The following is a 23,184-nucleotide window of genomic DNA, read 5'->3' as shown; positions in this document are numbered from 1 at the left end:
CTCGTTTTTTGAATCGAGTCCATTTCGCCTTCACCAGCCACTGTCAGCTGCATTGCACGACTCCAATTCACGGACTGCTCAAGAGTCCGGGACTGCGAACGCATCATCTGCCTATTTATCACATGCAAATATCCATGGGCTGAGCAACAATGGACGTCATACCCCGCGATGGAGAGCGTATTGTTACCCAGCCTGGGAACACGACTTCGGCTGGAGCGGTCATTTCTCGAATTGAATCCATCTTGGAGTCTATCCTTGACTGTTTGGCTGAAGGAAAGGAGCTCTGCATCGACTTGACCAGAGATGGAGATGGTCAAACCACCCAAAAGATTCGTTTTCCGGGAAAATGCGCGCAGGAGGCCACAAAATTCGGTACGCACCATTGCTCAAGCGAGTAAATCTTGTGTTCTGCGTCTCATCTTGTGATTCCAAGCTCGGATACTTCTCATCTTACAGCTCGCCCACGACGCTCTAGTTTCGGGAATAGTATTGACCAAGCGGTTCGTACAAGTCGTTTGTGATATTTCTTTTGTGTTGCTAGATTCTAACATGACTATCGCGGTGAACCAGCCACATCTTCTATCAGCACCAAGAATTATTTAGCAGCCAGAGGACGGTGGACAAGCTTGTAGACAGCCTTGCCCTCGCACTTGGCATCCACCGTGATGAGTTGAATATTGTATGTCAAGTGACGACGTAGCCGGTTGCTCATTGGAGCACCCTTCTAACAAATCTAGGTCGCATCTTCGAAGGGAGTCTTCTCAGGATCTCTCAGCATTCGCCTTCAAGATGATAGAGTGATTGGTCCCGCTACAGGTGACGCGGTGTGTAGACTTGCTTATACCGCTTGTTGTCCTATTCTAAATGCTTGACAGGGGATCACACTACCAACGACTGGATCAATTGCCACCTTGAACTGCGAAGCCACCCGGTGGATCCTTGTTGTTGAGAAAGACGTTTGTGCAATCTTTCCGTGTCCTACTTTGTTGATCTGCTAACTCTTCCAAGGCGGTATTTCGCTCTTTAACATCTTCGTCGTTTTGGCAAACGTCTCGTGTTGGTCCAGGCATCATAATAACAGCAAGTCCATCGAATGAACGCTTTTTGCTTGCTAGCTAATTTGACATCTTTAAAGGCAAAGGGGTATCCAGACATACTCACATGCTCGTTTCTGCAGCTCATCCGCTTCAATTGTCCGCAGATTCCAATATTCGCACTAGTCGACTATGACCCTGATGGGCTCAATATTTTCCGCTGCTATCGATTCAGATCCAACACTGCAATTCAAGAAACAGATGTCACAGCTCCAGGTATCCGCTGGCTAGGAATCAAGTCACAAGATCTTTTAGAATATGAGCTTTATCTCAATAACTCGAAAAGACACTCTTCACACAACCAGCAGTCACCAACGAGTCAGTCATCCCAGGAGAGCAATAGCTCGAAAACATCAATCTCGTCCACCGAGTGCCGTGATCCAGTTTCATTCCTTTCAACACGCGATCGCAAAGTCGCCGTTGGGATTTTAGAAAAGCTTTTAGACGTCAAGGATGACGCCGAAGTTGTCGAAGTTCAGAGGGAGCTTCAAGTAATGTTGATGATGGGTGTCAAAGCCGAGATACAATGGCTTGATGAGGCAGGAAACCTCGCCGATTGGCTTGACTTCAAGCTTGGGCAGCTCCTTGTATGAATACAATGGTCTTTCATATCCCGCAAAAATTCCCACTTGAGAGCCAAAGCCATGTTGATGAGGCGAGTACAATTCTTCTATATAGCTAGGTAGTCCATACGAATGCTACCGTAATAGATGTCGATTCCCGTTATCCAGTTCCTAAGATGGTCATTTCCATTTTCTTCGATTGACTGAACTTCAAATGATCCTACTCGTATATACGCGCTATGGCCGTCTTGTTCTGATCTCTCCACTATTATACTAAAATAGTGAGATTTGACACCAAGGCATACCAAGAGATCCGGTGTCGCTGGTATTGAAGAAGTACTTGCATGACAGTCCATGGTAATACCGACAGCCTCTACTAAACCAAAAAGCGATGACCATGAGCTCACAACCACTTTGTAGAAATGGGGCTTACTAAATCTGAAAGTCACCAATGGACCTTTTACGCGAATCTCTCGAAACGGCTGCTGAAGTCCGGAATAGTATCAACGACTAGAAGTTGTTCAGATTCAACTCATCAAGCCAACGATGTGAAATTAGAGTCGATGAGATAGGGGCTATATGGATCATCCACCAGCTCAATTCTGATCTTTTAGGCCAACGTCAATCGGTCGAAACCTAATAAAGTTTACTGTTTGAAATAAGCGTCCGCCGACAAATCTCGTGGTTTTTGTTTAGCCACAGCCTAGCGGTTGTAGATGGTATTTCCATACCAAATCAGAGAACGAGCCTGAGGAAGTGATTCTACGTTGGCATCCATATCTACCTCTCTATATCTCAATGGCATGTTGACTTATTTTACGTGTCTGCTCATATCATTGAGGATACTAACGATTTAAACCGGCGCTCGCACATGTATCCACCTACCCGGAAAAGTTGAAGAGACAGCTGCGCACAGTGCAAAAATCGCGGGGCAAGACTTTCACACAGTCCCCTCCACCAATGAAGAAGAGTGCTAAAATTTTATCTTTGCAAACCAAAGAAGAGCGAGTGAAGTCGTTATATCACAATGGCGCCGAATCTCACAGAAGAAGAAATCGACGATCTCGTCTACTTCGCCAGAGTAGGCGAAGATGCGGATCTTACAGAGACACTGACGGCCCTGTCCGAGCGCGAGAAGGCGTCACCAGCTGAGATTCTGCTGGCTGCGAAGGATGAAGGCAAATCAACGACTTTACACATGGCGGCAGGAAATGGCCATCTAGGTAAGAAAATTTCATACATGTTTTCTGAAAGTGTTCAGTACTAGCTGTGAAATTGTCACAGTCGAGTTGGAGAAATCTGATGGTAGGAATTGGGAGGCTGATGACATGTTCAGAAACTGTTCGCAAACTCATTCAATACTTTGATGAGAGACCAAAGGAAGAGAAGAAGACTTTCCTGGACGACGCCAATGAACATGGAAACACCGGCATGCACTGGGCAGCACTTGGAGGTCATCTGGATATTGTCAAGCTTCTCATGGAGCAAGGTGCTTTGCCTGCGCTGGCCAACGAGCGAAACTACGTTCCCCTGGACTTGGCCTACTTTAACGAACACAACGACGTTGCGCAATTCTTTTTGGCATCTGCCGGTATGCTGGAGGAGAAGAACCAGGAGAGCGGATTGAACGGTGCCGTGGAGGCAGTCAAGCTGGACGAGACTGAGGGTCAAGGAGAGGAGGAGAACCAAGCTTCTGCTTCATGAGGAGTTGGAGGGCGTTTTATAGATGGGAGAAAAAAAATTATTGGCTTTACGGTTAGGCGACGACTTGTCATGGCGGTGGGCACATTGAAAGGAATGCACAGATAGGGATGGGTCTGTTGGAACAAAAAAAGGATACTATATTTACGATGACCTGGGTTCGGATAGACTTTGAAGAGCATTGCCGCTCTAATGTATGAATTTGCACTAGCATAATAAGCAGCCTAAGATTGCTCGTGGATTCAGTTTCGGAACAAAAGGTGATGACAGCCTGGACTGATGGCTGCTAGTAGAAGCAGAAGTAATAGCAAATCACTAACTCATAATGAAGGTGGCATTTCCATCCAAATAAAACCTCGATACGGGATAAGCGTTACTCCAAGATTGTCTCCATCTGTGAGTTGCGGTGTTCATGTTCGGAACCCAGAGCCGATAGAGGATGCTTGCCAAGGCGCGTTTGATACTGGAACTATGCTACCGACAAACGGGAAATACTACCACGTAGCATAGTGAAAGGACTAACGCGGAGAAGGGGAGATGGAAGATGTACCGAATCAAGAGCATCAGAGGTCCGGTTTATGGAGCAATGTAGATGGAGTAACGGGGAGTTGGTGGGCAACATACCGTCGATATGACTGACCCCCACCAAGAGCCAGATGGTTTTCCCCAGATAGGTGGTCGGATTTCTGCACCGCCACTGTTATCGGATAAGCTCCAGCTGCTGATAGCGCTGGAATGTTCAAGCCACTCTTGCCACTCCGCTGAAGCCCAGAACGCACTATTGGCGTTATCTCTTGGTCTGCTCCGCACCTTTGTCCGTCAAGCATCGCCATCACAGCCTCGGTGGGGGTCAACCCCAGAAACGTCGAAACGTGGGATTCCTTATTTCCCCAGCTCTGCGTCCCCGCGTAAGTGAGCCGCGCCGGAACGGAAAAGACCCTTTGGCATCAGATCCATTGCCGATGCGGACGCTGATGCTGCTGCTGGCCAGGGTTCGCTGCAGAGAAACGCTCGACTCCGCTAGCAAAAGCACACAATCGCAGGCTGGCTTCGTCGACGGGGGCCGGCAATGAATAGATGACTTGGATGGAGTCGCCACAGACTGCGAATGTCTTCGGGGCCGCGATCTCGACGGGCATCGCCGCGCGCACCGGCTCGGGGTCCAGCGCGAGCACCAGCGCGAGCAACAGCAACAGCAACAGCAACAGCCACAGCGGCGGTGTCACGAACTCGGCGTCGTACAAGCGCGCCAGCAGGAAGGGCGCGCCGCGACGCTTTGTGTGCGACCACGCCGGCTGCGACAAGATCTACTCGCGAGCCGAGCATCTGCAGCGCCATCAGCTGAACCGTAGGAGCCAGTCGCCGGTCCCGTTTCCGCCCTGCAGTACTGACATGTGCCCCAACAACAGACAACCCCAAGGAGATCTACCGCTGCGACGTGGGCGACTGCGACCAGAAGTTTGTGCGGCTCGACCTGCTGTCGCGCCACAAGAAGCGGCACACGGCCTCGTACACGCCGCGCAACCGCATCCCCAGCTTCGACACCGGCGGCGATGCCACGATCAAGTCGCCGCCCGATCGCCATAGCGTCGCCGCCCAGCCGCAGCCGCAGCCGCCGTCGTACAGCCAGCATCACCACCATGTGTCGACGTCCGGGCCTCACGATGCCGCCATTCTGCTGACGCCCGACTCCAACACGGGCTCGACGCCCGGGCCGCTGAGCCATCCGCTGACGACGGGCAGAGCAGCCCACCCGGCCACAACCTGGGCGCCGTCGCTCGACGACCGCACGGCTTCCAGCAACATCATGCGACATAGGCCGAGTTTCTACGCAACTGACCCGTCAGTTCTGCCCGAGTCGTCTGGCATGGTGGACTTTGGGGGTGTTGGGTATCCCGGCGACGACTCCTTGTCGCAGGGAAACTTTGCAGCTTGGCTATTCGATCCCCAGACTACTTACAGTGACTTTAGCATGGCGGGTCTCCCTTTCCTCGAAGGAGGCCTGGAGTCTACGTTCAACAACAATATTCACTACGACTACGAATCCCTCAACAGCTTGTCGCCCATGGACCAGCCTCACCGACTCTCCGAGTCATCATCAGACGACTGGATCACGGAATCAAGGCGGCAAGAGCTGCTTCACTGGTTCCAGACCTTTCGCAAGAAGCAGCCGCGATACGAGCCATTGATGCCCAACCTGGTCCTCGAAAGCGGCGGCGACTTGCCTGCGCTAAATGTGGACATGATGAGAGACTGTCTCAAGGAGTTCTGGGATAATGTCTCGCCTCGACTCCCCATTATCCACCAACACACATTTTCTCCGAACCGATGCCCCATTTTGCTGCTCCTTGTCATGATTTCTCTTGGGGCAGCATCATTGCGTGGCCGCGACATGACGGGGCAACTATCAGAATATGGCCCATTTGCAGATGTCATCATTTCTTGTGCCCGATGGGAGATTTTAACCTCTGATGACTCTGCACCGCCTGCTAGTCTTTGGGTTTTACAGGCTCTCTTACTTCTCGAATTCTACGAAAAGCTGTATTCGTCTAGAAAACTTCACGAGAGGGCGCACATCTATCACCCTGCATTTTTAACGCTGCTCAGACGCGGAAGTCCCTTGATAGGCAGGACGGGCAGCGAATCTCCTCCTGAGCCAGACTCGCTGGGTCCAGATCGGGAAACCCCAAACATGGCGCTGGATTCTCGGACATGGTGGACTCGATGGGCAGAGACGGAATCGATGCATCGAGTGGTGTTTGCAGCATTTATGCTCGATGTTATTCACGCCGCCATGTTTGGCCACGCGGCCGACATGGCGCCTCACGAGATTCGACTGCCACTCCCCTGTGACGACAACCTCTGGGCGGCAAATAGCCCGGATGTCGTTCGCCAACTGGATGCCAACTTTAGGATGTACGGTGTAAAGCAGGTCTCCTTCCTAGACGGGCTAAAAAGCGCACTGCATGGAAAGGAAGTGAAGACGCATTCGTTTGGGCGCATGATTATCATTTCGGGTCTACTGAGTGTGGGCTGGCACTTGAACCACAGAGAGACACACTTGAAATGGCTAGATATCCGAACACCATCGATGGAGACGCAGGAGACTTGGCGGAAATTGCTGCTCAGAGCATTCGATAATTGGAAGGGCAGCTTTGACATTGCCATGTCAGACTCCATCTCCGATGCTCCTGGCCACCGGGGCATCCCAAATGGCCCTATCAACAGCGCCTCGGTCCTCTACCACCTCGCCCACATAAGCCTTCATGCCGACATTGTCGATTGCCAAGTTTATGCCGGCGCCAAGCGTCTTCTCGGCCGCAAAGTCTCATCCAGGGATTATACCAATGTTATCAAACGCATGAGCACCTGGTCAAACCAGGGATCGACCCGCCATGCTATCCTCCACGCTTTCAAGCTCCTCTACCGTGTCGTCGTCGATCCTCACCCTCGACGTCGAAACAGTCCCCACCCGCCCGAACACGCCGCCATGCAGTATTCTATCCGGAACGAGCCAGACCCTCACCGACCGTGGATCATGTACTATGCCGTGTTGGCCATTTGGGCGTTTGTGCAAGCGTTGGGGCGCCCTCCTGGAAAGGGCTTTCCACTACCAACGTCACAGCTTGGACATAGCAGTTATGCACGCATGGTGGACTACGTATCTAGTGTTGCTGCGCTACAGGAGCTCGATGAGCAGTCGTCAGCGGTTTTATATGAGGGCTTGCCAGATTTACTTGATGTGATGGTGGACATTTTAGAAGAGGCAGATACGGAGTTACTGTCGGAAGCACGAGAACGGTTAAAAGTGTGCAAAGAGATGCTGTTGGGAGGACTTCCTCGGCAGCTGCACTGAATCATTTGCTTTTAACGCACCTCCTTTCATTTTTCTGGATATCGTACATAACTATAATTTGGATTTTTTTGGGAGTAGAAGTTGACGACTTTGTGGAGCAATGAGGTTGGCTGCTTGATTTTACTGGGCGTTTGTTAATGGGAAATACCTGGGCTGCACTTGATCTACTGTACATATTCAAAGCGTTAGTGTAGCTATCGTTTGGGTAACGAATGGAATGTTTGACATCTCAAAACAAACCGATGCGTTCGTTTGCGTTGAGTGCTTTGTTCTGCATATGTGCAATGATGAGGATGTTCATGTTCAATGTTGTTCATAATTGCTGCTACACACTGGTAGTCTTTGTCTCCTAATGGCGATTCAAGTTCTTTTCTTGTTTTTCCTTGCTTCTTTTTACCCTTTTTAAAATGAAGTCTTGGACAATTCCATAGGCTGAACTAATTGTGAAATTTTCTCTCCAACTGAATCATATTTGCTATGTTATTTGTCTTCTCAAAGGCGTGAGAGAATATCGTGGTTGTACAAGTCCAGTTCTCTAATTTTACAATCACAACGCAAAGCCTGTTCATGATGAACTGAGTCTCAAAGAATTATGAACAGAACGCCGTATCGCCATGATTTCGTAGTGCCTTTTTTTTCCTACTTAAGTCGTCGCCATCCCCCAAGTGTCTCTCCTGTCTTCGCAATAGCAAGTCCTCAATCAACAGCCCTTGATACGCACCATTGAAAGTAAACACAAGCCTCAAAATCACAAAACCAACATCCTGATCTGTGCTTCATCTTCCACCATGTCTCGTACGATTGGTCTAATTGACGACCCTTTCTTCTTCGACCTCGAAGCGGCCATCAACATCATGATTGGTCTCACCGTCAAATCTCGTCTCGCTGGTAATCCCCGATGGGTAACGCTCGATCGACACCCCGATTTGGGTGAATCTGTCTGTTGGTGCGGCGAAGAGGAAGAACATTTCTTTGGAAGTTGTAGCGACAGGCTGGATCCGGCATGCAAAGCCCGCCCGACTGTCAGCCCCAACGCCAGCCTTTCCGCCTGCCCTCATCCAACTTACCAGGTAAGCTTTGATCACACCTGCTTCTGCTTTCAAATCAACGGTACGATGAAGCTCTTCCATGAGCGCTTTCTCCGTCCTCGCATTGAGGCTATTCTCTCACCTAAGTACACATTCTCTCAAGGCGACCCAGTAAAGGAGTTGAATAACGTGCAAATCAAGGCCCTCGAGAACATTGTCACCATCTACAACAGGCGTGTCCACAAGACCCTGCTGTGGGCATTCGCAGACCAAAAATACGAAGCACTCGCCCGATTTGTGACGGATATGCAGCGGAATGACATTGTGAGTGAAGCAGATAAAATGCCTACCCGCATTCCATGGCATATCGAGCGAGTACATGCGATACTGGGGTGGCACAGAAGATCTTTTGATGACTGCGTGGCAGAGCTGAAAAGTGCAATGGATGAAGCTAGTCGCCACCGAATCAGCTCAGATAAGTCGGTAGCTGCACGTATCGTCGATGGAGAAGTATCCTTTGACGGATAAGGGTTATAAAATCTGCAAACGAAGAAGCGGTGTTGGCAAAGGCGACGTTGAAGGGGTATTGAAGAGAAGAATTCGTCAATGGAGTATGGAAAGGAGCAACATGTTTGCTGTATTTGAGAAGCTTGGTATTGCAAATGAACGACATATTTTGAATGGATTAGCATGCGGATACTAGAAACAAAAAGAAGTTAGCATTCGAGATAAATAATAGCAACAAGAGAAATGGGAATACATATTACATATCTGGAGTGCCAATAGTGAGTGTTCTATCTTGCAACTGGTAATGCATACAACCGAGAAATGGAATTTCTTTGCGTCCTTCTTCCTTGTTTTTAAACCCAAACGTCTTAACTTAAGGTACCTATTTATATTGTCTTTGTAGCTAAGGTTCTAATTATGTATTTACTGTCGTACTAGTTAAAGCAGTGTAGGTCAAGGTACATGTAATATACCCTACCAGCCTCAAAGGAATAAGATTAAATCGCAAGGCTGCGGCCCGCAGCACTAGTGCCTACAGCTGAGTTGTATTGTCTTGGCATTATTTTCGGTATTGAATTCAGATGTATTATTCGCTGCTTTCGAACTCTCCCTGCAGCCGTGTGTTACATCCAGGTCCTAGCGGGATATTGGGATGAAATGTTCTTGTGGATGAGAACTGTGCCTACTTCGCTGCTGAGTTGTTGAGGACGTGGTAGGATCTATATATGTTGCGAGTAGCCGCCTTTCCACTTCGCACAAAGTCGGTCCTACACCTCTGCTACGCGGTAGTCTCATTCACGTACCATGAACTTCACTTTCACCGTTCCTGAGGGTTCCATGAACCATGGTAATCCAAACTTGCTGTGCACGCCCGCGGAATGGTACGACCTTATCATCTTCTTTTTCGCCAACTACTTCGCCCATGCCGCCTCTGTCATCCTTGAGCCGGGCCAGGGCTCTGCATCTACCGGCCTATATATCCTACTCGCCCTCACTCTTCCTGGTGCTGGGGTTTCCCGTGCAATTCGTGCAATTTTACGCCATGCTGTAACGGAAAGGAAGAATCCCTTGAAGCGTGCCGCTCGGGCCGGCGCGCTTTGCATGGTGTTGAAGAAACCAGAAGATGGGCGCTACGCGCGGTTGTTGCGTCGCCAGATGCAGGGGGGAGAGCGCCCAGTGGAGATTGAAATCGGTCAGACTGAAGAGAAGACGACTGAGACTGAGACTGAGACTGAACAGTTAGCCACAACAACTGCCAATCAGGAACTAGATGAGGTCTCTGCTGTTGCCAATGTGGACGAGGAGCGAAAGGAAGCGCAGGGCAGTTCAAAGTCTAGAGTGTTAGTTTTACTACTCGCTTGATTGCAGAATCTCGAACCTAACTCGGCGCATATAGCTTCTCTACCCCATCGTCAGACTCTCCTTGGTGGGACCCCCCAGGTGGCTACACACCAGTTCCGCTAGCTACTGATATCCACGGGGAACATTGGCTTTGCGATAACTCGACATATTATCTCGCCATGGTGCCACCTATAGCTTCTATGAAACTCGATTTCGACGCTAAAAAAGATGGCGTTGTTAAACAAGGACCAAGCAATCAACCAAATGCTGTCATTGCGTCATCCTATAATCTCCCCAAGCTGTTCATCGGTTTCATTCAAGCTGTATGGGCAGTCATCACGATCTACCGCACTAGAGGAGACCAGATCCAGCAGTATGGATACGCCGCGTTCGGGCTGACGGTTGCTCCGTATGCTACCATGTCAATCTTGAATACGTTGGCGAATATGTTAACCCCTGACTATCCATGTATGTTTCTCATCAGAACACCGATGATGAACAAGGCAGAGGAAGAAGGGGAGGGCTTCTTCAAAGGGGCACTTCGTGTTAAATTGCAGGACGCAAACCCAGTGATAGTTCCGACGGATGATAGCCCTTCGCCGCCAACTTCATATGAATACAAGCCGTTAATGACCGTGTGCATAGCCTTCTTTTGCAGCCTGATTCCGCTCGGAATCGTGGGAGGTCTATCTGGCTTCCAACCGGGAAATAGCTCACAGATGGAGAGGGGCTTCACCATGTCGTGGCTTGTGATAGGCATCTTGTACGGACTCGTGTATGGATTCGGAGACCTCACTTCAATACATGCCACGATGAGAAGAGGAGCAAAGAACAATTTGGGTTATACACTCTTATCATATTTTTTTATTCTGCTGTACATAGGTGCTCCTATGATTGGTGGAATGGTCGTCGTCGGAATGATGATTCGTAAGTTTGGAATTTGTTCCTTGATTGGATAGGAAGATGTCAAGGGCCGGGCCTGCCACGGCTGAAGTCAAAGAACCTACCGATAGCTTTGATTCTACGTGCTGATTCTAATCATAACTACGCCTAATAATGACTTTTTCTTGATTTAGATTAGACGAACTTCTTGTTTAGGTGAGATAGTCGGCTGATCAGGTTCCAAGGAGATATTTCTTCTTTCAATATGTAGATAGCCCTCGACAGGAGGCGGAAAAATTGGCGTTCATTCGAACTGCAGCTCAAAGAGTGACTTTACGTCTCTCTCATGGAAAATCCTTGGTGAAAAAGCCATTCGCGCATGCAAAGCCTCTCAATTGATCGATTCCAAGAATCAGTCCCAATTGTACCACCACACTGACCAAAACTTCCAGACTTTCTCCACACGTTTCTCTGAGAGATCGGATAACCCTTCACAATAATGCACCCTCCATGTTGTGCCGTGGCGGAAGTTTCTTCCATCTCGAACATGATCTTAAGGTTGATGCTTTCTAATGATGGCTGTAAAATTGAACGGGGCGATGTAATATTGTCCGATTCCCGATCTTCGGTGATGACCGGCGTGCAATACATGATCTTGTTATGCTCTCGGGGCAATGTCCCTACGGCAGCTCCAAGCTAAGCAAGCTGTTCTCCAATCTCCGCTATCGAAACTGCAGCCCCGTAAGCTTCCACAATAAGTTTACCATTGCATTCGTTAATCATTGCACTGAGTTCCGTTCCATCTAACATTGTTTCTAGAGATAGGTCAGATATTAATAATGATTATTGATGCTTCTCGAGATTCTAGAACATACTCATAAAGGCACACCCTTGCTGAACGCGAAGAGCACCTGTAACCAGCTCGATGATTGTATCTCCTGTCATAGGCCAAGTCTGCCGCATGTAATTACTGCAAGTTGCTCCCTGAACATCTAATTCGGAACCAGTCAGGGTGAAAGCCGTCCCAATTCCTTCGCCTGGCTGTTCGGGACTTTGTGTTTCGAAAAAGAAAAGAAGGTCGCATTCAAGCTCAAAGGTAACAGCATAATATTGACGGGATGAATCTTCGCTGTATTCAGGAGCGGGCGGGAACGCAGACATAATAGTGTCTTGGATTTCTTGAATAATGTTTGGTCCTGTTGAGGCAAGACAAAACTCCCTCCGAAGTTGGGTGCGAAGCCATCCAGAGGCACGGGTGTTAAAGACGAATCGCCAAGGCTTATCCACATCGCCTTTGCCTTGCATTGATCCGATATTTAAAAATTCCGTCGCAATATCACTATAGAAAACCAGGTTGTTAGTTATAGGCCCTGAATTGGAGAATAGCAACTTGGGATTCGGATTAGTAGTTTGCAATCTCCCAACTTGCGTCAATGATCTCATCACAACCGTCAAGTCACGTACCCACTATGCTCATCAATAAAGGTTATAATATCTTGGTGAATGAGGTAATCCGTATCATAACGAAGCCTGGAAGCAAATCCCTTGAGCAAACGAGGCAAAATTTCTGTAACCCTTGCTCGCGTCTCCTGGTCCGCACACCACCAGCTTGTACGGACTGCTTCGAACAAATGCCCTGCTACCTCTTGTATGTAGCCCTGATGTTCCCAAAAAGTCATGCCATATTTGGTCATATATTCAGTGTCTGTGACCTTGTTGTCATCCTCGACTAGTGTCTCTGCTGACATTGATTGCGCCATGCCTGGATCGTTGTGCTTCCCTGGCTTTTCGGTCCGGACGTCCATGGCTAACTCTGGTGCGTATCCTTCATCAGTATATGCGAGTTTTGGAGCACTTGGTAGCTCTTTTAGCGCTATTGCTAGAATATACGCTGGGGTTATCGTAGAGTTGAATATGTATCAAAAAATCTGTCAATCGTCATAGATATTGGTTGTGTCTATTATGTCTTTTATATTCCAAGGCTGCCGCATGCCTTGCGACCCTTGGATGTTGAAAAAACTAAGCTCAGACCACAAAGAATCATTGAAAAATGTTTGAGGTTACAATGCTCGCGAATTTCACTTTTCCTTGCGATTCTTTGTGTATCAAAGCTATGATATGTTTATTCCCTGACTAGTGGAAGTCACATTTTGCGTCTTTGCATCGGGATTCGGTGGCATATCTTTGAGACTAAAAATAACTCTCAAAACGTCTTTGAAGAACTTTTCAAGCGGTATCCTCTTTGTATAATTTGCAACATGGTATAGCGGCACTTGTGCAACATCCTGTATTATTCAGGTTCCAAGGAAAGCAGAAGCTACTGAAACAGCTCACTACTCATCATAATGCCCAGTCTTCCTTCAACAAGCCTATCCATTCTTTCACTGTTACAAGCTCACCTCCCACACGAACACCCTTGACCAACTGTCCGCGTACTTGGACCGTGCCCTCTCGTGCTGCCATGTTTCCTCTCGGACTGTACTTTGGGATCGCCAACCATTCATGGTCGGAACTGCATACAATCTTCTTTAGTCTACCAGCCTTCAATAACGACAGACAATCGTCGCAGAATCCCAGATCCCAGCAATATTTGCACGTATTTAATGCGCGATCGAATCCCCACGTTGCGCCACATGTGCCGTCGCAGGTGAACGGAAAATCCTTTGCGATATCCTTACTGTCCAAGGGTGTGATGGGAGCCTCTCCAGCAATATCATTAGCTGAGTTTTCCTTCAATGTGAGAGCTGATTGCAGAACATTTAGTGCCTTTTGAATATCTTCCTTCTTCTCTGAATTATCTGATTCATCCTCCTCTTGACTAGATGCCATCCGTGCTTCCAATTCTTCTTGAACAGCCTTGATTCTCTCAATCTGCGTGGCTCCAAGTGGGCATTTAGCTTTTACAAACTCAGTGAGCTCATCAATTAGCGGTTGCTGAGGCCCTCCTTCGAGCATGAATGCTTTAGTTACAACGTCTGTTTCAATAGGCTCAAGTAGAGACCAAGCTGTTAATGCGTTTAGATCGTCTCCGCTGGCCAGCAAGCATTTGGATAAAGTATAAGCGGCCCAATAGTCGTTTTCGTCAGTTTCGTCAGACAAGTTTTCGACTGAGATCCGCACGTACTGCCTCAGTTGCTCTTTGGCCGCCTCTCGATCGCCACGAAGAGCATAGTACATGGCAAGGTTCGTGTCGGCTGCAGTTATCCCAAGTATTCCGCGAAAGCGGAAACTCTGGCTTAGTTCAATCAACTTAGAAAGAGTCTCTGGAGAGCTCTGTAGCTTTATAGACTGCTCAAAATAGTGAAGGCTTAGTTGATGGATAATAGTGTAGTGGAAGGAGGTGGTTGAGTTCCCTCGCACGCCGTCGTCGTAAGTCCTTCTGTAAACTTTATCCGTGATGTTGTAACAATCGGTCCAGAGAGATATAGCTTGCGATAAAGCCTCGTCATTCTGGCTACCGTTATGGATAGCGGCCACGCCGCGGTGTAGCAGAAGTACCTGGAGTTTGAATTCTTGCTCTTGCTCTCGGGCTGCGTTGATGGCTTGATCCATGGCTTCTAGCAAGACCGCCATGCAATCCTGTCTTAAGCTGCATACGAGAATCAGATTGCGCAGTGGACTTTGGTAGCTGTAATCCTCTTCTTGGCTGAGTAGCGTTGAAGCGAGCCGAGAGAGGCCTGGTTGTTTAGAGTTAGACTCGTTCATAGCAATTATAAGCTCGTGGGTCTTTTCCTCAGGACCAGAGTCAATTCGAATGGTCAATATCCCACTGAGAGCATCTTGGTTATCTGGGCAGGTTTCCAAAGCATGCTCATAATGTGATATAGCTCCCTCGGGTTGTTGTAGTTGAGTATACCAATTCGCAAGGCGCAGATAAATGCGTGTCATTTCTTCATTATCCGGCGACTCGGCTTCTTTGACCAAACTAAGCGCCTTTTCCATGGAGGAGCACGCGGAGAGAAGCTCATCGTTTTCGTAGTATGACTCAGCCAGACCTTTAAAACAGCCAAGGCTTGGGGTTTCTAACTCGATAGCGCGTGTAAATTTCGAGATCGCCAAGTTGTATTCAGATTGCGCTTTGGCAGTCTCTCCCATTCTCTCATACCAAAGAGAATCGAGGCTTGTTGGCAATAAAACATCTTCGCACCATTTCTCGGCTCTCTCTAACTCTTCCGAGACGCTAATTTCTTTTCCTGATTCTTCCTCTAGCGGATTCTATTGAAGTTAGCAAGATAGATAGTTGTATGCGTTCAGGGTGGACCATACCAGCGTCAAAAAGCGGCGCAAAGCGCCAAAGCAATCATTAGTATCCCATGTACGGTCTTGTAGCCAACGGTATGCAATGTTTCTCATCAACGGAGTGAGAAGTTCTCGATTGGGCCGCTGGCTGTCCTTGACAGTTTTGAGCCAATCTTTGTCAAGTCTCCCAAGATGGCCAATTGCGCCTGGATCCTGTAGCCATTTTCGTAAAATCTCAACTTTACCATCTTCGCCAAACCAAATAATAGACTTGAGTGACTCCCAGTGCCTTTCTATGACCTCTCCAGAGACGAAAAGAGAAAAGAGCCCATCGCCAATTTCTTTTTTGTCAGATGCAAGAATTTCATCGTAGCCGTCTGCTTGGCTTAGTTTATCCAAGTGAGATGGGAGTCTTCTTGCCAGGTAATCTCCTATAGGCCTTGTCCTGACATCTGGCGAGGATGTAAGATAACGTAGGGCATGTTTTACTATAGCAAGGTGAGCATCATACATGTTGACCTGAATTTCCCTTGTGACATGGCTTTTGTGGTTAGATATGGGTTCAAATTCGAACTTGTCCACCATAGACTTTTGAAAGAGATTCCAGAGGAAGTTTTGTACTGTTGTGATGTCCGCATTAGTTACAGTAATGTTGAGTGAAATCTTGGGTGCATCTTCGCCGACTCTCGGTCGCTTTCTGTCTTTGATGACAAGTGGTTCAATGGTCGGGGATAAAGCAAAGTAATTATAGTGCATATAAAACAGTTTAGAATATTTCCCTTTCAGCTTGTCTTCTAGCTTCTGTAGAGATGCTGTTCCAAACTGGAGAAACTAGAAGATAGTGACTTAGAATAACTTTTCTTTTCTCAAGGTTTCACCAAAGGATGAGCTACTTACCCGTGCAGCTTCTAGTTCATCAGCGTCAAAATATTCAACGCCGTATACAATCCATATAAGGAGCTCATTAAGCTCTTCAATAGACTGCGGTTTGAGGGAAGCTTCCAGCTCGCTGACCACATTTTCTGAGATTTTCATTTTGTCTTGGTTACTCTCATTCAGAATATTATCCATTTCGGCTTCTGATCCATCCGACATGATCAAATCTTTGATCTTGCCTAGAGCAGTTTGCACCTTAAGGAAATTTCCTTTGGCCTCAGTAAATAGCCTATCGTGGACTTTCGTTCGCAGTCTCTTGGGTTCCTCTTCATCCCCTTGTAGAAGGCTTGACTTTCTTAGCTCTTCGTGGATATATGATGTGATATCTGGGCCATTGTATTTCTCAATCTCAATATTTGGAGCCAGTTGCAGCGATGCCCGCTGGAAATTGTCGCTTCTTCCACTCGCAATCACCCTAACTCGAACCCCATCGGCGCTAGCTGATGCTTGGCTTTGAAGAGTCTCCAAAATATCTAGAAAGTGATTTGCAGCTTCATCGTGGCCTTCGAACAGTCCGTCTAGGCCATCGACTATGATGAAATAAACAGTACCCTGTTTAGGTGCTCCAATCTTCAGTTCACGCCAGAGGTCTTTGCAGCTTGTGTCCCTAAAGTATGCTTCGCTGTGCTTATCGTCGCAAAATGTTGCCATGGTATTTGCAATTGCCGAGTCTTGCTCTGCGAGCTGAAACGCAATGTGCTTTATTGCTGTTGCTGCCGGCCGTTTGTCTTCGTCTGCTTTTCGAGAGAAAAGAGGAAAGAAATAATAAGCTACCATGGCTCGAATATTCGACTGGCCTGCAGATTCGTGGGCGGCCTTGAGCTCCTGGGCTATAATCGACATCACGCTCGATTTGCCCGAGTGCGCCTCTCCAGTAAGTAGCAGTAAGGGGCTTGCTTCAGAATCGGCCTTGTCAAACCATTTCTTGTAGTCATCTAAATCGCGAAGCCAGTTTCCACTTCCTGTTACGCACTGTTGCCATATCTTCTTGCAAACATATTTGGAAGCATTGATAGTCTTCTCGTCGATGGCAAACTTGCTTCGAATCTTGGCGAGATTCTCTTGCCTAGTCCTCTCTATGCTTCTCTTTGACTCTACTTCTTTCAAGTCTAAAATACCAATGGCGATGTCATCAATCTTCTTTCCCGTCTCGCAGGCTTTACCCAGGATGGCAGTAAGATCAGCTTTGGCACTTAGAGCAACCTCCAGGGTCAAGGTCGCCTGAACATTCTGCTGTCCTCGAATAAGCTTCTCGAACTGTTCGATCTCATCCTTCAGACCAGAGTCATCCTTTAGCAAGGCCTGTTTTGTCGCTGCTTTAAAGCGACTCCATCTGCTCCCTTTCCGAAGTACTATTGACAAGGCACATATATCGACAAAAGAGATCATGACTTTGTGTATTGCGGTATTCAGTTCCGGATCAATAGAACTAAACAATTCTATCCTCTCATATATCTTGAATTGACTGAGAGTGGGACCAACAATACTGAAGACGGCGTCGATTGTACCATGAAACTCATTCACGGATTTTGGGACGTCGAGCAAAAGTGACACGGCGTTGAAGCAGATGCTAGCAGGTTGAAATACCTTATAAAAGTTAGACGAAGACAAAAGTGAAGAAGGAATGGTCTGTCAAAGTTACCATTTCAGCTCCTTGAGCCGCCACTCCGCCTAGCAACTTCAAACATGATAAGATGGTTAAGCCAATCTCCTTGGCCCGTTTGTGATTTTCGTCTGAATCGGCTGGAGAAGTAGGGTCGTATCGATGTTCTACCATTTCACGAACATCGTCGATGGTTTTCGGCGGCTTAAAATCGAGCGAATTTTGCGTGCGAGCTAAGAATCGTCCCCTGGCCTCCTCCCACATATTTTGAATACTTGACTCGGGCATCACGGCGGTAGTTACCAGCCAAGTTACGGCCACTGATGCTATGCTAAAGGGATTATTTAATTATAACTTATCTTGCTAGCTCTAGCATTATGATAACAGCTCCACGGAATATAATCCGGCTATAAGCGCAATATTGGGTTTAGCCGCGTGACGGGTTGCAGGTCGTACATGAGTCTGCAGCCGCCGTGTTGAGCCGCATCTATTCAGCAGTGAACCAGAAACAAACCCTGCAAATTAGACCTTCCTATCTGAAGGATTATGTTTCATCTTTATATAGCATTTTTCGCCCCCACCCGACCATCTCTCCAAAGAACGCCTGGCATGTTGGAAGGCGTCAATCGCTAACCATGTGCTCAGTTGATCCTTGCTGCATGTGACAATAGCCTAGTTAAGCTTCGCCTCACACCCCCTGACTGTAGGGCTTTCTTCACCTAAATCATTTTAGTAAGGTAGATGGGCAATAGGGCAGGTGACGGTTGCATAGCCTGTCGTTACAGTTGAGTTTCTTCAACTATACAGCAACAAAGTAGAAGCAAATTGCACATTATCAATTTAGCAGAGCCAATGCATACTATAAAGATACGGGCGCCAGTGCTTACGGCTCCAATTTTCTAGGAACTGAGGTTTAGAACCATCAACCCCTGGACCGAGACATTTATATTTTGAGTACCCAGGCCGGGTTTTATCATTTACTGCATTTTCCTAGCACCTTTATCCCGGACAGTCTGTTATGAAAGCAGCTTGCTAGGATTGTGAACTTTTTATCAGCACTATGAAATCTTATATAGAATATTGTTCGAAGAATGAATTCTCGCGCTAGATATTGCTGAGGCTTGAGGTTCCTACTTAGCGAAGAGACGTAAGTTAGGTCTGCCATATTTAGCTTCTTTCTCATGCGTCAAAATGATACGAAATGCATTATCATACATTCTTTTGTATCGTCTCATTAAATTATCATTATTCGGGCTTCCATACATGGTATCTTAATTAAATCTGAACAGCCTATTCTCTCCTTCCGTATTTCCTGTACGCCTCTTGCTTCCAGCCTGTGCTTCATCAAACTAAAGGCCGTGTAGGCCTCCGCTGGGTCGACCTTGATCTCCGCAAGCCCAACATTCTGGCATGATGACAGCCAATATTTGGAGTCATGTCTTCTTAAAAGAGTGAAGACATCACCACTTTAATATTGGATTAATGACCCTCTTTGAACAATTTTCCAATCTTTTTTTTACCTGTGGCTTACAGATCTGCGTTTAGGCCATTGTGGGTTCCAATTTCTGCTGCGACTGCTTGCTCATATCGGCGTACTGACTTAGCTGATATCTAGAGTCTGCTCCGGTTGTCGCAGCAGAGACTGGCGGCAATACGGCCTCCATCTTCCCCTCGTGTGGTTGGTGCGCAACACGCTTCTTGCAACTTTCGCAGTGGTGGTCCAGATCAGAGCACCAATTGCACACAAACGGTATAAATACAGGGAGTATGCCACAACAGAGGCAGCAGACAGCAGCCGCAAGCCTAGTCATGTATATATTAGCAAAGGGTGGCCAAGGTTCAGTGCTTCAATTCTATGAGTGGCATAACATACGATGTCTGGCTGGTAGATTGGTGGCGAACTTCAGTTTTCTGGCGTGATTTGCAGTAAGGGCAATCAATATAATCAGGAGACTCCCCCAGATTCTCCGGTTTGACTACATAGTTCTCTGGCTTCATGTTTTGCACCATGCTCGGTTGCTTGGTTACAATTCCTGTGCTTTGCGATTGCGCAGGTTTAGGGGAAGTATTTGCTGTGTTTAGCGTCATCTGGCGGATCTCGTCCTCTTCTGATGTAACAGCATTCAACTTCTTTTCTGTTCCTGCCATGTTCGGTGTCGGGGCTGCCGTAATTCCATGGGTTTGACCATGATAGGCAGAGTTGAGAGTAGCATCTTGGGCGTCCATAGTGTCTTCAAAGATGATATAGAGAGGTTTTGACGAATCTAAACAACTTCAGAGATCTTTGCACCAAGGGAACAGAAATCACTCCAAACGGCAAGAGCCTGAATCCTTCTTTTTATCCCCATGCGATCAGCGGGCACGTTGTTGTTTTAAATAGAAACAGGGGCAAAGTAGGTAGCATGGGCTTAGCTAGCGCACTGAAACAACCCAACCAACAGCCTCGTTGCCAGGGCCGAAGGATTCATTAGGACAATCAGGTCATACACAACTACAGGGAAGATACTCGGTCTTCCGAAAACGCGAAGTTCGCGAGGCTCTTGGCGCGCCGTCACTGCTGACAGGTCGCTTGGAAAACTTGGAAAGCCCCCTGTACGCGTCTGAATGGATGAGCGATCAAATGCTTAGAGATGCCGATTGAGAAAACTGAGCGAGAAACATATTAGAAAGGAAGCAGCCCTAAGAGCCTCATTTTATAGTTATTTTTTAAGTACAGGTATCCGCTGTAACCCTTTGGCCTGCGTTGCCTCAGTGAGCGATTAATCCATCGGCTGTTTGGGGTAACACTGACGCTTATACTAGCAACCTAGAGTTGACTCCATACTGGCTGTAACACAGCAACATTCGACACCATCCTGTTGGTAACCCCTATGAGAACAGTAGGCCTATAGGCTACAAGTTGGCGTTGATACTAATGAGCTAGTACCGTCGCGACAGTCTTCTGGTTTCACTCCGTTTTGATTCAGCACTGAAAGACGTTTGCGATATGAATTTATTAAATGTCAAAACTCTACGCCTCGAGAAGTGCAGAGATGGCACGCCCTATGCGATATTGTCCCACCGATGGGTTGATGGACAGGAGTTTCTCTACGAGCATATCACAAGCGATATGACTGAAACTCAAAGAAACGATCACCCGGGCTACGCTAAAGTCGCCGGCGCATGTAAACAGGCACGGCTGGACGGTCATGGCTACATCTGGATCGACACCTGTTGCATCGACAAGTTTTCCAGTTCTGAACTCAACGAAGCCATCAACTCAATGTTCAAGTAAAGGGATACGGTCATGTTAAACAAAGAATTTTATGCTAATGAGACTTCTAGCTATTACAAGGAAGCCCAGGTCTGCTACGCTTATCTCGCGGGTTTGTCTCATACAATAGACCCTTACATAGCAGATGAATTCGCCACCCATGAATGGTTTTCCCGCGGATGGACGCTTCAAGAGCTCATTGCACCAACAGAGGTGCTCTTCTTCACCGACGGTGAAAAAAGGGAGGTAAATGGCGATTCAGATGATTGCTCGGATGACGGGCTGGAAAATGAGCCTGTACAAAATGAATTCAAAAGCAACTGGGTATGCCTTGGGCGAAAATCCAGCATGTGCGAGAGGCTTTCTTCCATCACTGGCATAGACAGCGGTATTCTCTCTCATACTCGCGACATGCGATCAATCAGTGTGGCTAAGCGCATGTCATGGGCATCCAAACGAATAACCACGAGAATTGAAGACCGCGCATATTGTTTGTTGGGGCTTTTTGACATCAGCATGCCAATGTTATATGGAGAAGGCGAGAAATCGTTTATTCGACTACAAGAAGAAATCATGAAAGAGTCAAACGACGAATCTCTCTTCCTATGGACAGACGATAGTGCAGACCCAAATGCAATTGCAGGCCTTCTTGCTCGATCTCCAGATCAGTTCAAAGCATCGAGTCACTTTTTCCCGTACTACGACTGGGAGCCACGAGCACCATTTTTCAAGACGAATCAGGGACTTCAGATCACGCTCCCTCTACGTCGGGTAGAAGATGACATTTACGTTGCCTCTCTAAACTGCTGTCAGCCAATGAAGACGGACGGTTTTGCCGGATTGTGTCTGAAGAGAATGACCAACTTCACCGATTCCAATCGATCGGGATACCACGACCAGTATGCGCGCATCAAAACCGACAAAATCTTATCCATCGATAGCGCGGCGGATCGGGGAAATGTTCAAACATTTTATGTTCGTCAGTCGACAGCTTTGCCGCCTTCGCTCCATGTGTACCCAGAACACATTGTGCAGCTTCGCCATGGACCTGCTCTGGATCAAGGCTACAGACTCTTGGGAACCATGGGACGGCAGACATCCAACGCGTTGAGTATGACTTCTTCGTGGGACTGGGTTCCCGCAGGTATCCGAGTAGCTTTCCAAGTCCCCAAAGACGCAAACTGCTTGGCGGCAGTCATTGTCTTCGCACGCATGGATGATACAAAGTTGACTGTACTGTTGGGCTCATCTGCGGACCCGGGACAAGTTGCTTCTCATATACTCGATGGATGTGATGAGAAGAGGCCATTCGGTGAATGGGAAAGCTTCTTTCGGCCACAACCACCGGGGAACGTCAGTTATTTACAAGACGAGCATGTCTGGACGAACATTGTCTCAAGGGTTGTTGATGCACGCAAATATTTCGTCGTGGATATTGTTATTGAGAGGATTCCGTCCATTTTTGACGAGATAGTAGATGTACTTGAAGAAACACCACTGCGAGAGGCCTTGACTGTCGTTGATAGATTTGCCAGGATAGACACAGCTACTTCAGAGTCACCCCTGGTAGAAAAGCTTCCGCCCAAGTCTAGTAGATTTAAAGGTATCCTAGGTCGTCGAAATGCTTCCAAATAGTAAAATCTGAAAGTGGTTAACGTGTAGCATCCTACAAAAACTCAAATATACTAAATTTGAACATCCTATCAACGTAGAGCCTCGAATGAGATCCATATCGTCCAGCTCAATCTGTACTTAGTCCAGATACAAGAGCTTTTCTCGTGCAGAATAGATCTGGGCACGATAGGGCAGACCGACATCTTAAAGGGGGAGAGAGAATTACGTACTACCCTCTCTAGCCAACGGCACAGCTAGAGAACCCGTAATCAATATCCATAGCCCTTTTAATGCGGTCGAAGTTATCGAGCATCATGCTGCCCTTGGAAAGTGGAGATTTTGGGAATCCTTCGAAGTCGTTTGTAATTCAATGACTCTTTTCTTTTGTGACTCAACATTCTGCAACTAGAGCCACAAAGGTCCAATTTCTTAACGCCTTTAAACTCGCGCAATTGCGCTAAAATTCAGCTAATACCACCATGTTATCCATCATATGACTACATGTATTTTTAAGATTGATTTTGGCTACCATTTCTCTGGCACACTCCTACTGTCATCCGCGAAACA

The 23,184-nt window shown here is 47.5% G+C and overlaps 9 protein-coding genes across 9 annotated transcripts; 6 read left to right on the top strand and 3 right to left on the bottom strand.

Annotated features, from left to right (window-relative positions):
- Nucleotides 1-149: 149 nt before the first annotated feature.
- TrAtP1_011748 (uncharacterized protein) lies at nucleotides 150-1,687 on the top strand (the record flags this gene model as incomplete). Its single annotated transcript, XM_066115243.1, has 7 exons — nucleotides 150-372; nucleotides 434-500; nucleotides 571-679; nucleotides 738-824; nucleotides 876-956; nucleotides 1,009-1,080; nucleotides 1,136-1,687. The coding sequence occupies 7 exons, from the start codon at nucleotides 150-152 to the stop codon at nucleotides 1,685-1,687; spliced, it is 1,191 nt and encodes a 396-aa protein (XP_065971341.1).
- A 972-nt stretch (nucleotides 1,688-2,659) lies between these two features.
- On the top strand, nucleotides 2,660-3,602 carry TrAtP1_011747 (uncharacterized protein). Its single transcript, XM_014084826.2, has 2 exons — nucleotides 2,660-2,880; nucleotides 2,994-3,602. The coding sequence occupies exons 1-2, from the start codon at nucleotides 2,685-2,687 to the stop codon at nucleotides 3,359-3,361; spliced, it is 564 nt and encodes a 187-aa protein (XP_013940301.2). The 5' UTR covers nucleotides 2,660-2,684; the 3' UTR covers nucleotides 3,362-3,602.
- A 668-nt stretch (nucleotides 3,603-4,270) lies between these two features.
- On the top strand, nucleotides 4,271-7,445 carry TrAtP1_011746 (uncharacterized protein). Its single transcript, XM_066115242.1, has 2 exons — nucleotides 4,271-4,706; nucleotides 4,768-7,445. Exons 1-2 carry the CDS (start codon nucleotides 4,436-4,438, stop codon nucleotides 7,212-7,214), a joined length of 2,718 nt encoding a protein of 905 aa, XP_065971340.1. The 5' UTR covers nucleotides 4,271-4,435; the 3' UTR covers nucleotides 7,215-7,445.
- A 557-nt stretch (nucleotides 7,446-8,002) lies between these two features.
- TrAtP1_011745 (uncharacterized protein) lies at nucleotides 8,003-8,770 on the top strand (the record flags this gene model as incomplete). The annotated part of the gene is made up of 1 exon (XM_014084824.2): nucleotides 8,003-8,770. One exon carries the CDS (start codon nucleotides 8,003-8,005, stop codon nucleotides 8,768-8,770), a length of 768 nt encoding a protein of 255 aa, XP_013940299.2.
- A 783-nt stretch (nucleotides 8,771-9,553) lies between these two features.
- Nucleotides 9,554-11,021, top strand: TrAtP1_011744 (uncharacterized protein; the record flags this gene model as incomplete). The annotated part of the gene is made up of 3 exons (XM_014084823.2): nucleotides 9,554-10,089; nucleotides 10,146-10,865; nucleotides 10,973-11,021. 3 exons carry the CDS (start codon nucleotides 9,554-9,556, stop codon nucleotides 11,019-11,021), a joined length of 1,305 nt encoding a protein of 434 aa, XP_013940298.2.
- An 815-nt stretch (nucleotides 11,022-11,836) lies between these two features.
- Nucleotides 11,837-12,777, bottom strand: TrAtP1_011743 (uncharacterized protein; the record flags this gene model as incomplete). Its single annotated transcript, XM_014084822.2, has 2 exons — nucleotides 11,837-12,311; nucleotides 12,437-12,777. The coding sequence occupies 2 exons, from the start codon at nucleotides 12,775-12,777 to the stop codon at nucleotides 11,837-11,839; spliced, it is 816 nt and encodes a 271-aa protein (XP_013940297.2).
- Nucleotides 12,778-13,188: 411 nt separating this feature from the next.
- TrAtP1_013371 (uncharacterized protein) lies at nucleotides 13,189-18,262 on the bottom strand. Its single transcript, XM_014084821.2, has 4 exons — nucleotides 17,790-18,262; nucleotides 16,109-17,734; nucleotides 15,239-16,042; nucleotides 13,189-15,187 (listed from the first exon to the last, which is right to left on the bottom strand). Exons 1-4 carry the CDS (start codon nucleotides 18,036-18,038, stop codon nucleotides 13,313-13,315), a joined length of 4,554 nt encoding a protein of 1,517 aa, XP_013940296.2. The 5' UTR covers nucleotides 18,039-18,262; the 3' UTR covers nucleotides 13,189-13,312.
- Nucleotides 18,263-19,291: 1,029 nt separating this feature from the next.
- Nucleotides 19,292-19,976, bottom strand: TrAtP1_011742 (uncharacterized protein; the record flags this gene model as incomplete). The annotated part of the gene is made up of 2 exons (XM_014084820.2): nucleotides 19,292-19,553; nucleotides 19,624-19,976. The coding sequence occupies 2 exons, from the start codon at nucleotides 19,974-19,976 to the stop codon at nucleotides 19,292-19,294; spliced, it is 615 nt and encodes a 204-aa protein (XP_013940295.2).
- A 760-nt stretch (nucleotides 19,977-20,736) lies between these two features.
- TrAtP1_011741 (uncharacterized protein) lies at nucleotides 20,737-22,638 on the top strand (the record flags this gene model as incomplete). Its single annotated transcript, XM_066115241.1, has 2 exons — nucleotides 20,737-21,020; nucleotides 21,075-22,638. 2 exons carry the CDS (start codon nucleotides 20,737-20,739, stop codon nucleotides 22,636-22,638), a joined length of 1,848 nt encoding a protein of 615 aa, XP_065971339.1.
- Between the last annotated feature and the right edge of the window lie 546 nt (nucleotides 22,639-23,184).

The sequence above is a fragment of the Trichoderma atroviride genome, chromosome 6 (assembly GCF_020647795.1).
Source record: "Trichoderma atroviride chromosome 6, complete sequence".
In the NCBI taxonomy this organism is placed as follows: Eukaryota; Fungi; Ascomycota; class Sordariomycetes; order Hypocreales; family Hypocreaceae; genus Trichoderma; species Trichoderma atroviride.
Note: the sequence above shows the minus strand (reverse complement) of the source record. Positions and strands in the feature narration are given on the sequence as shown.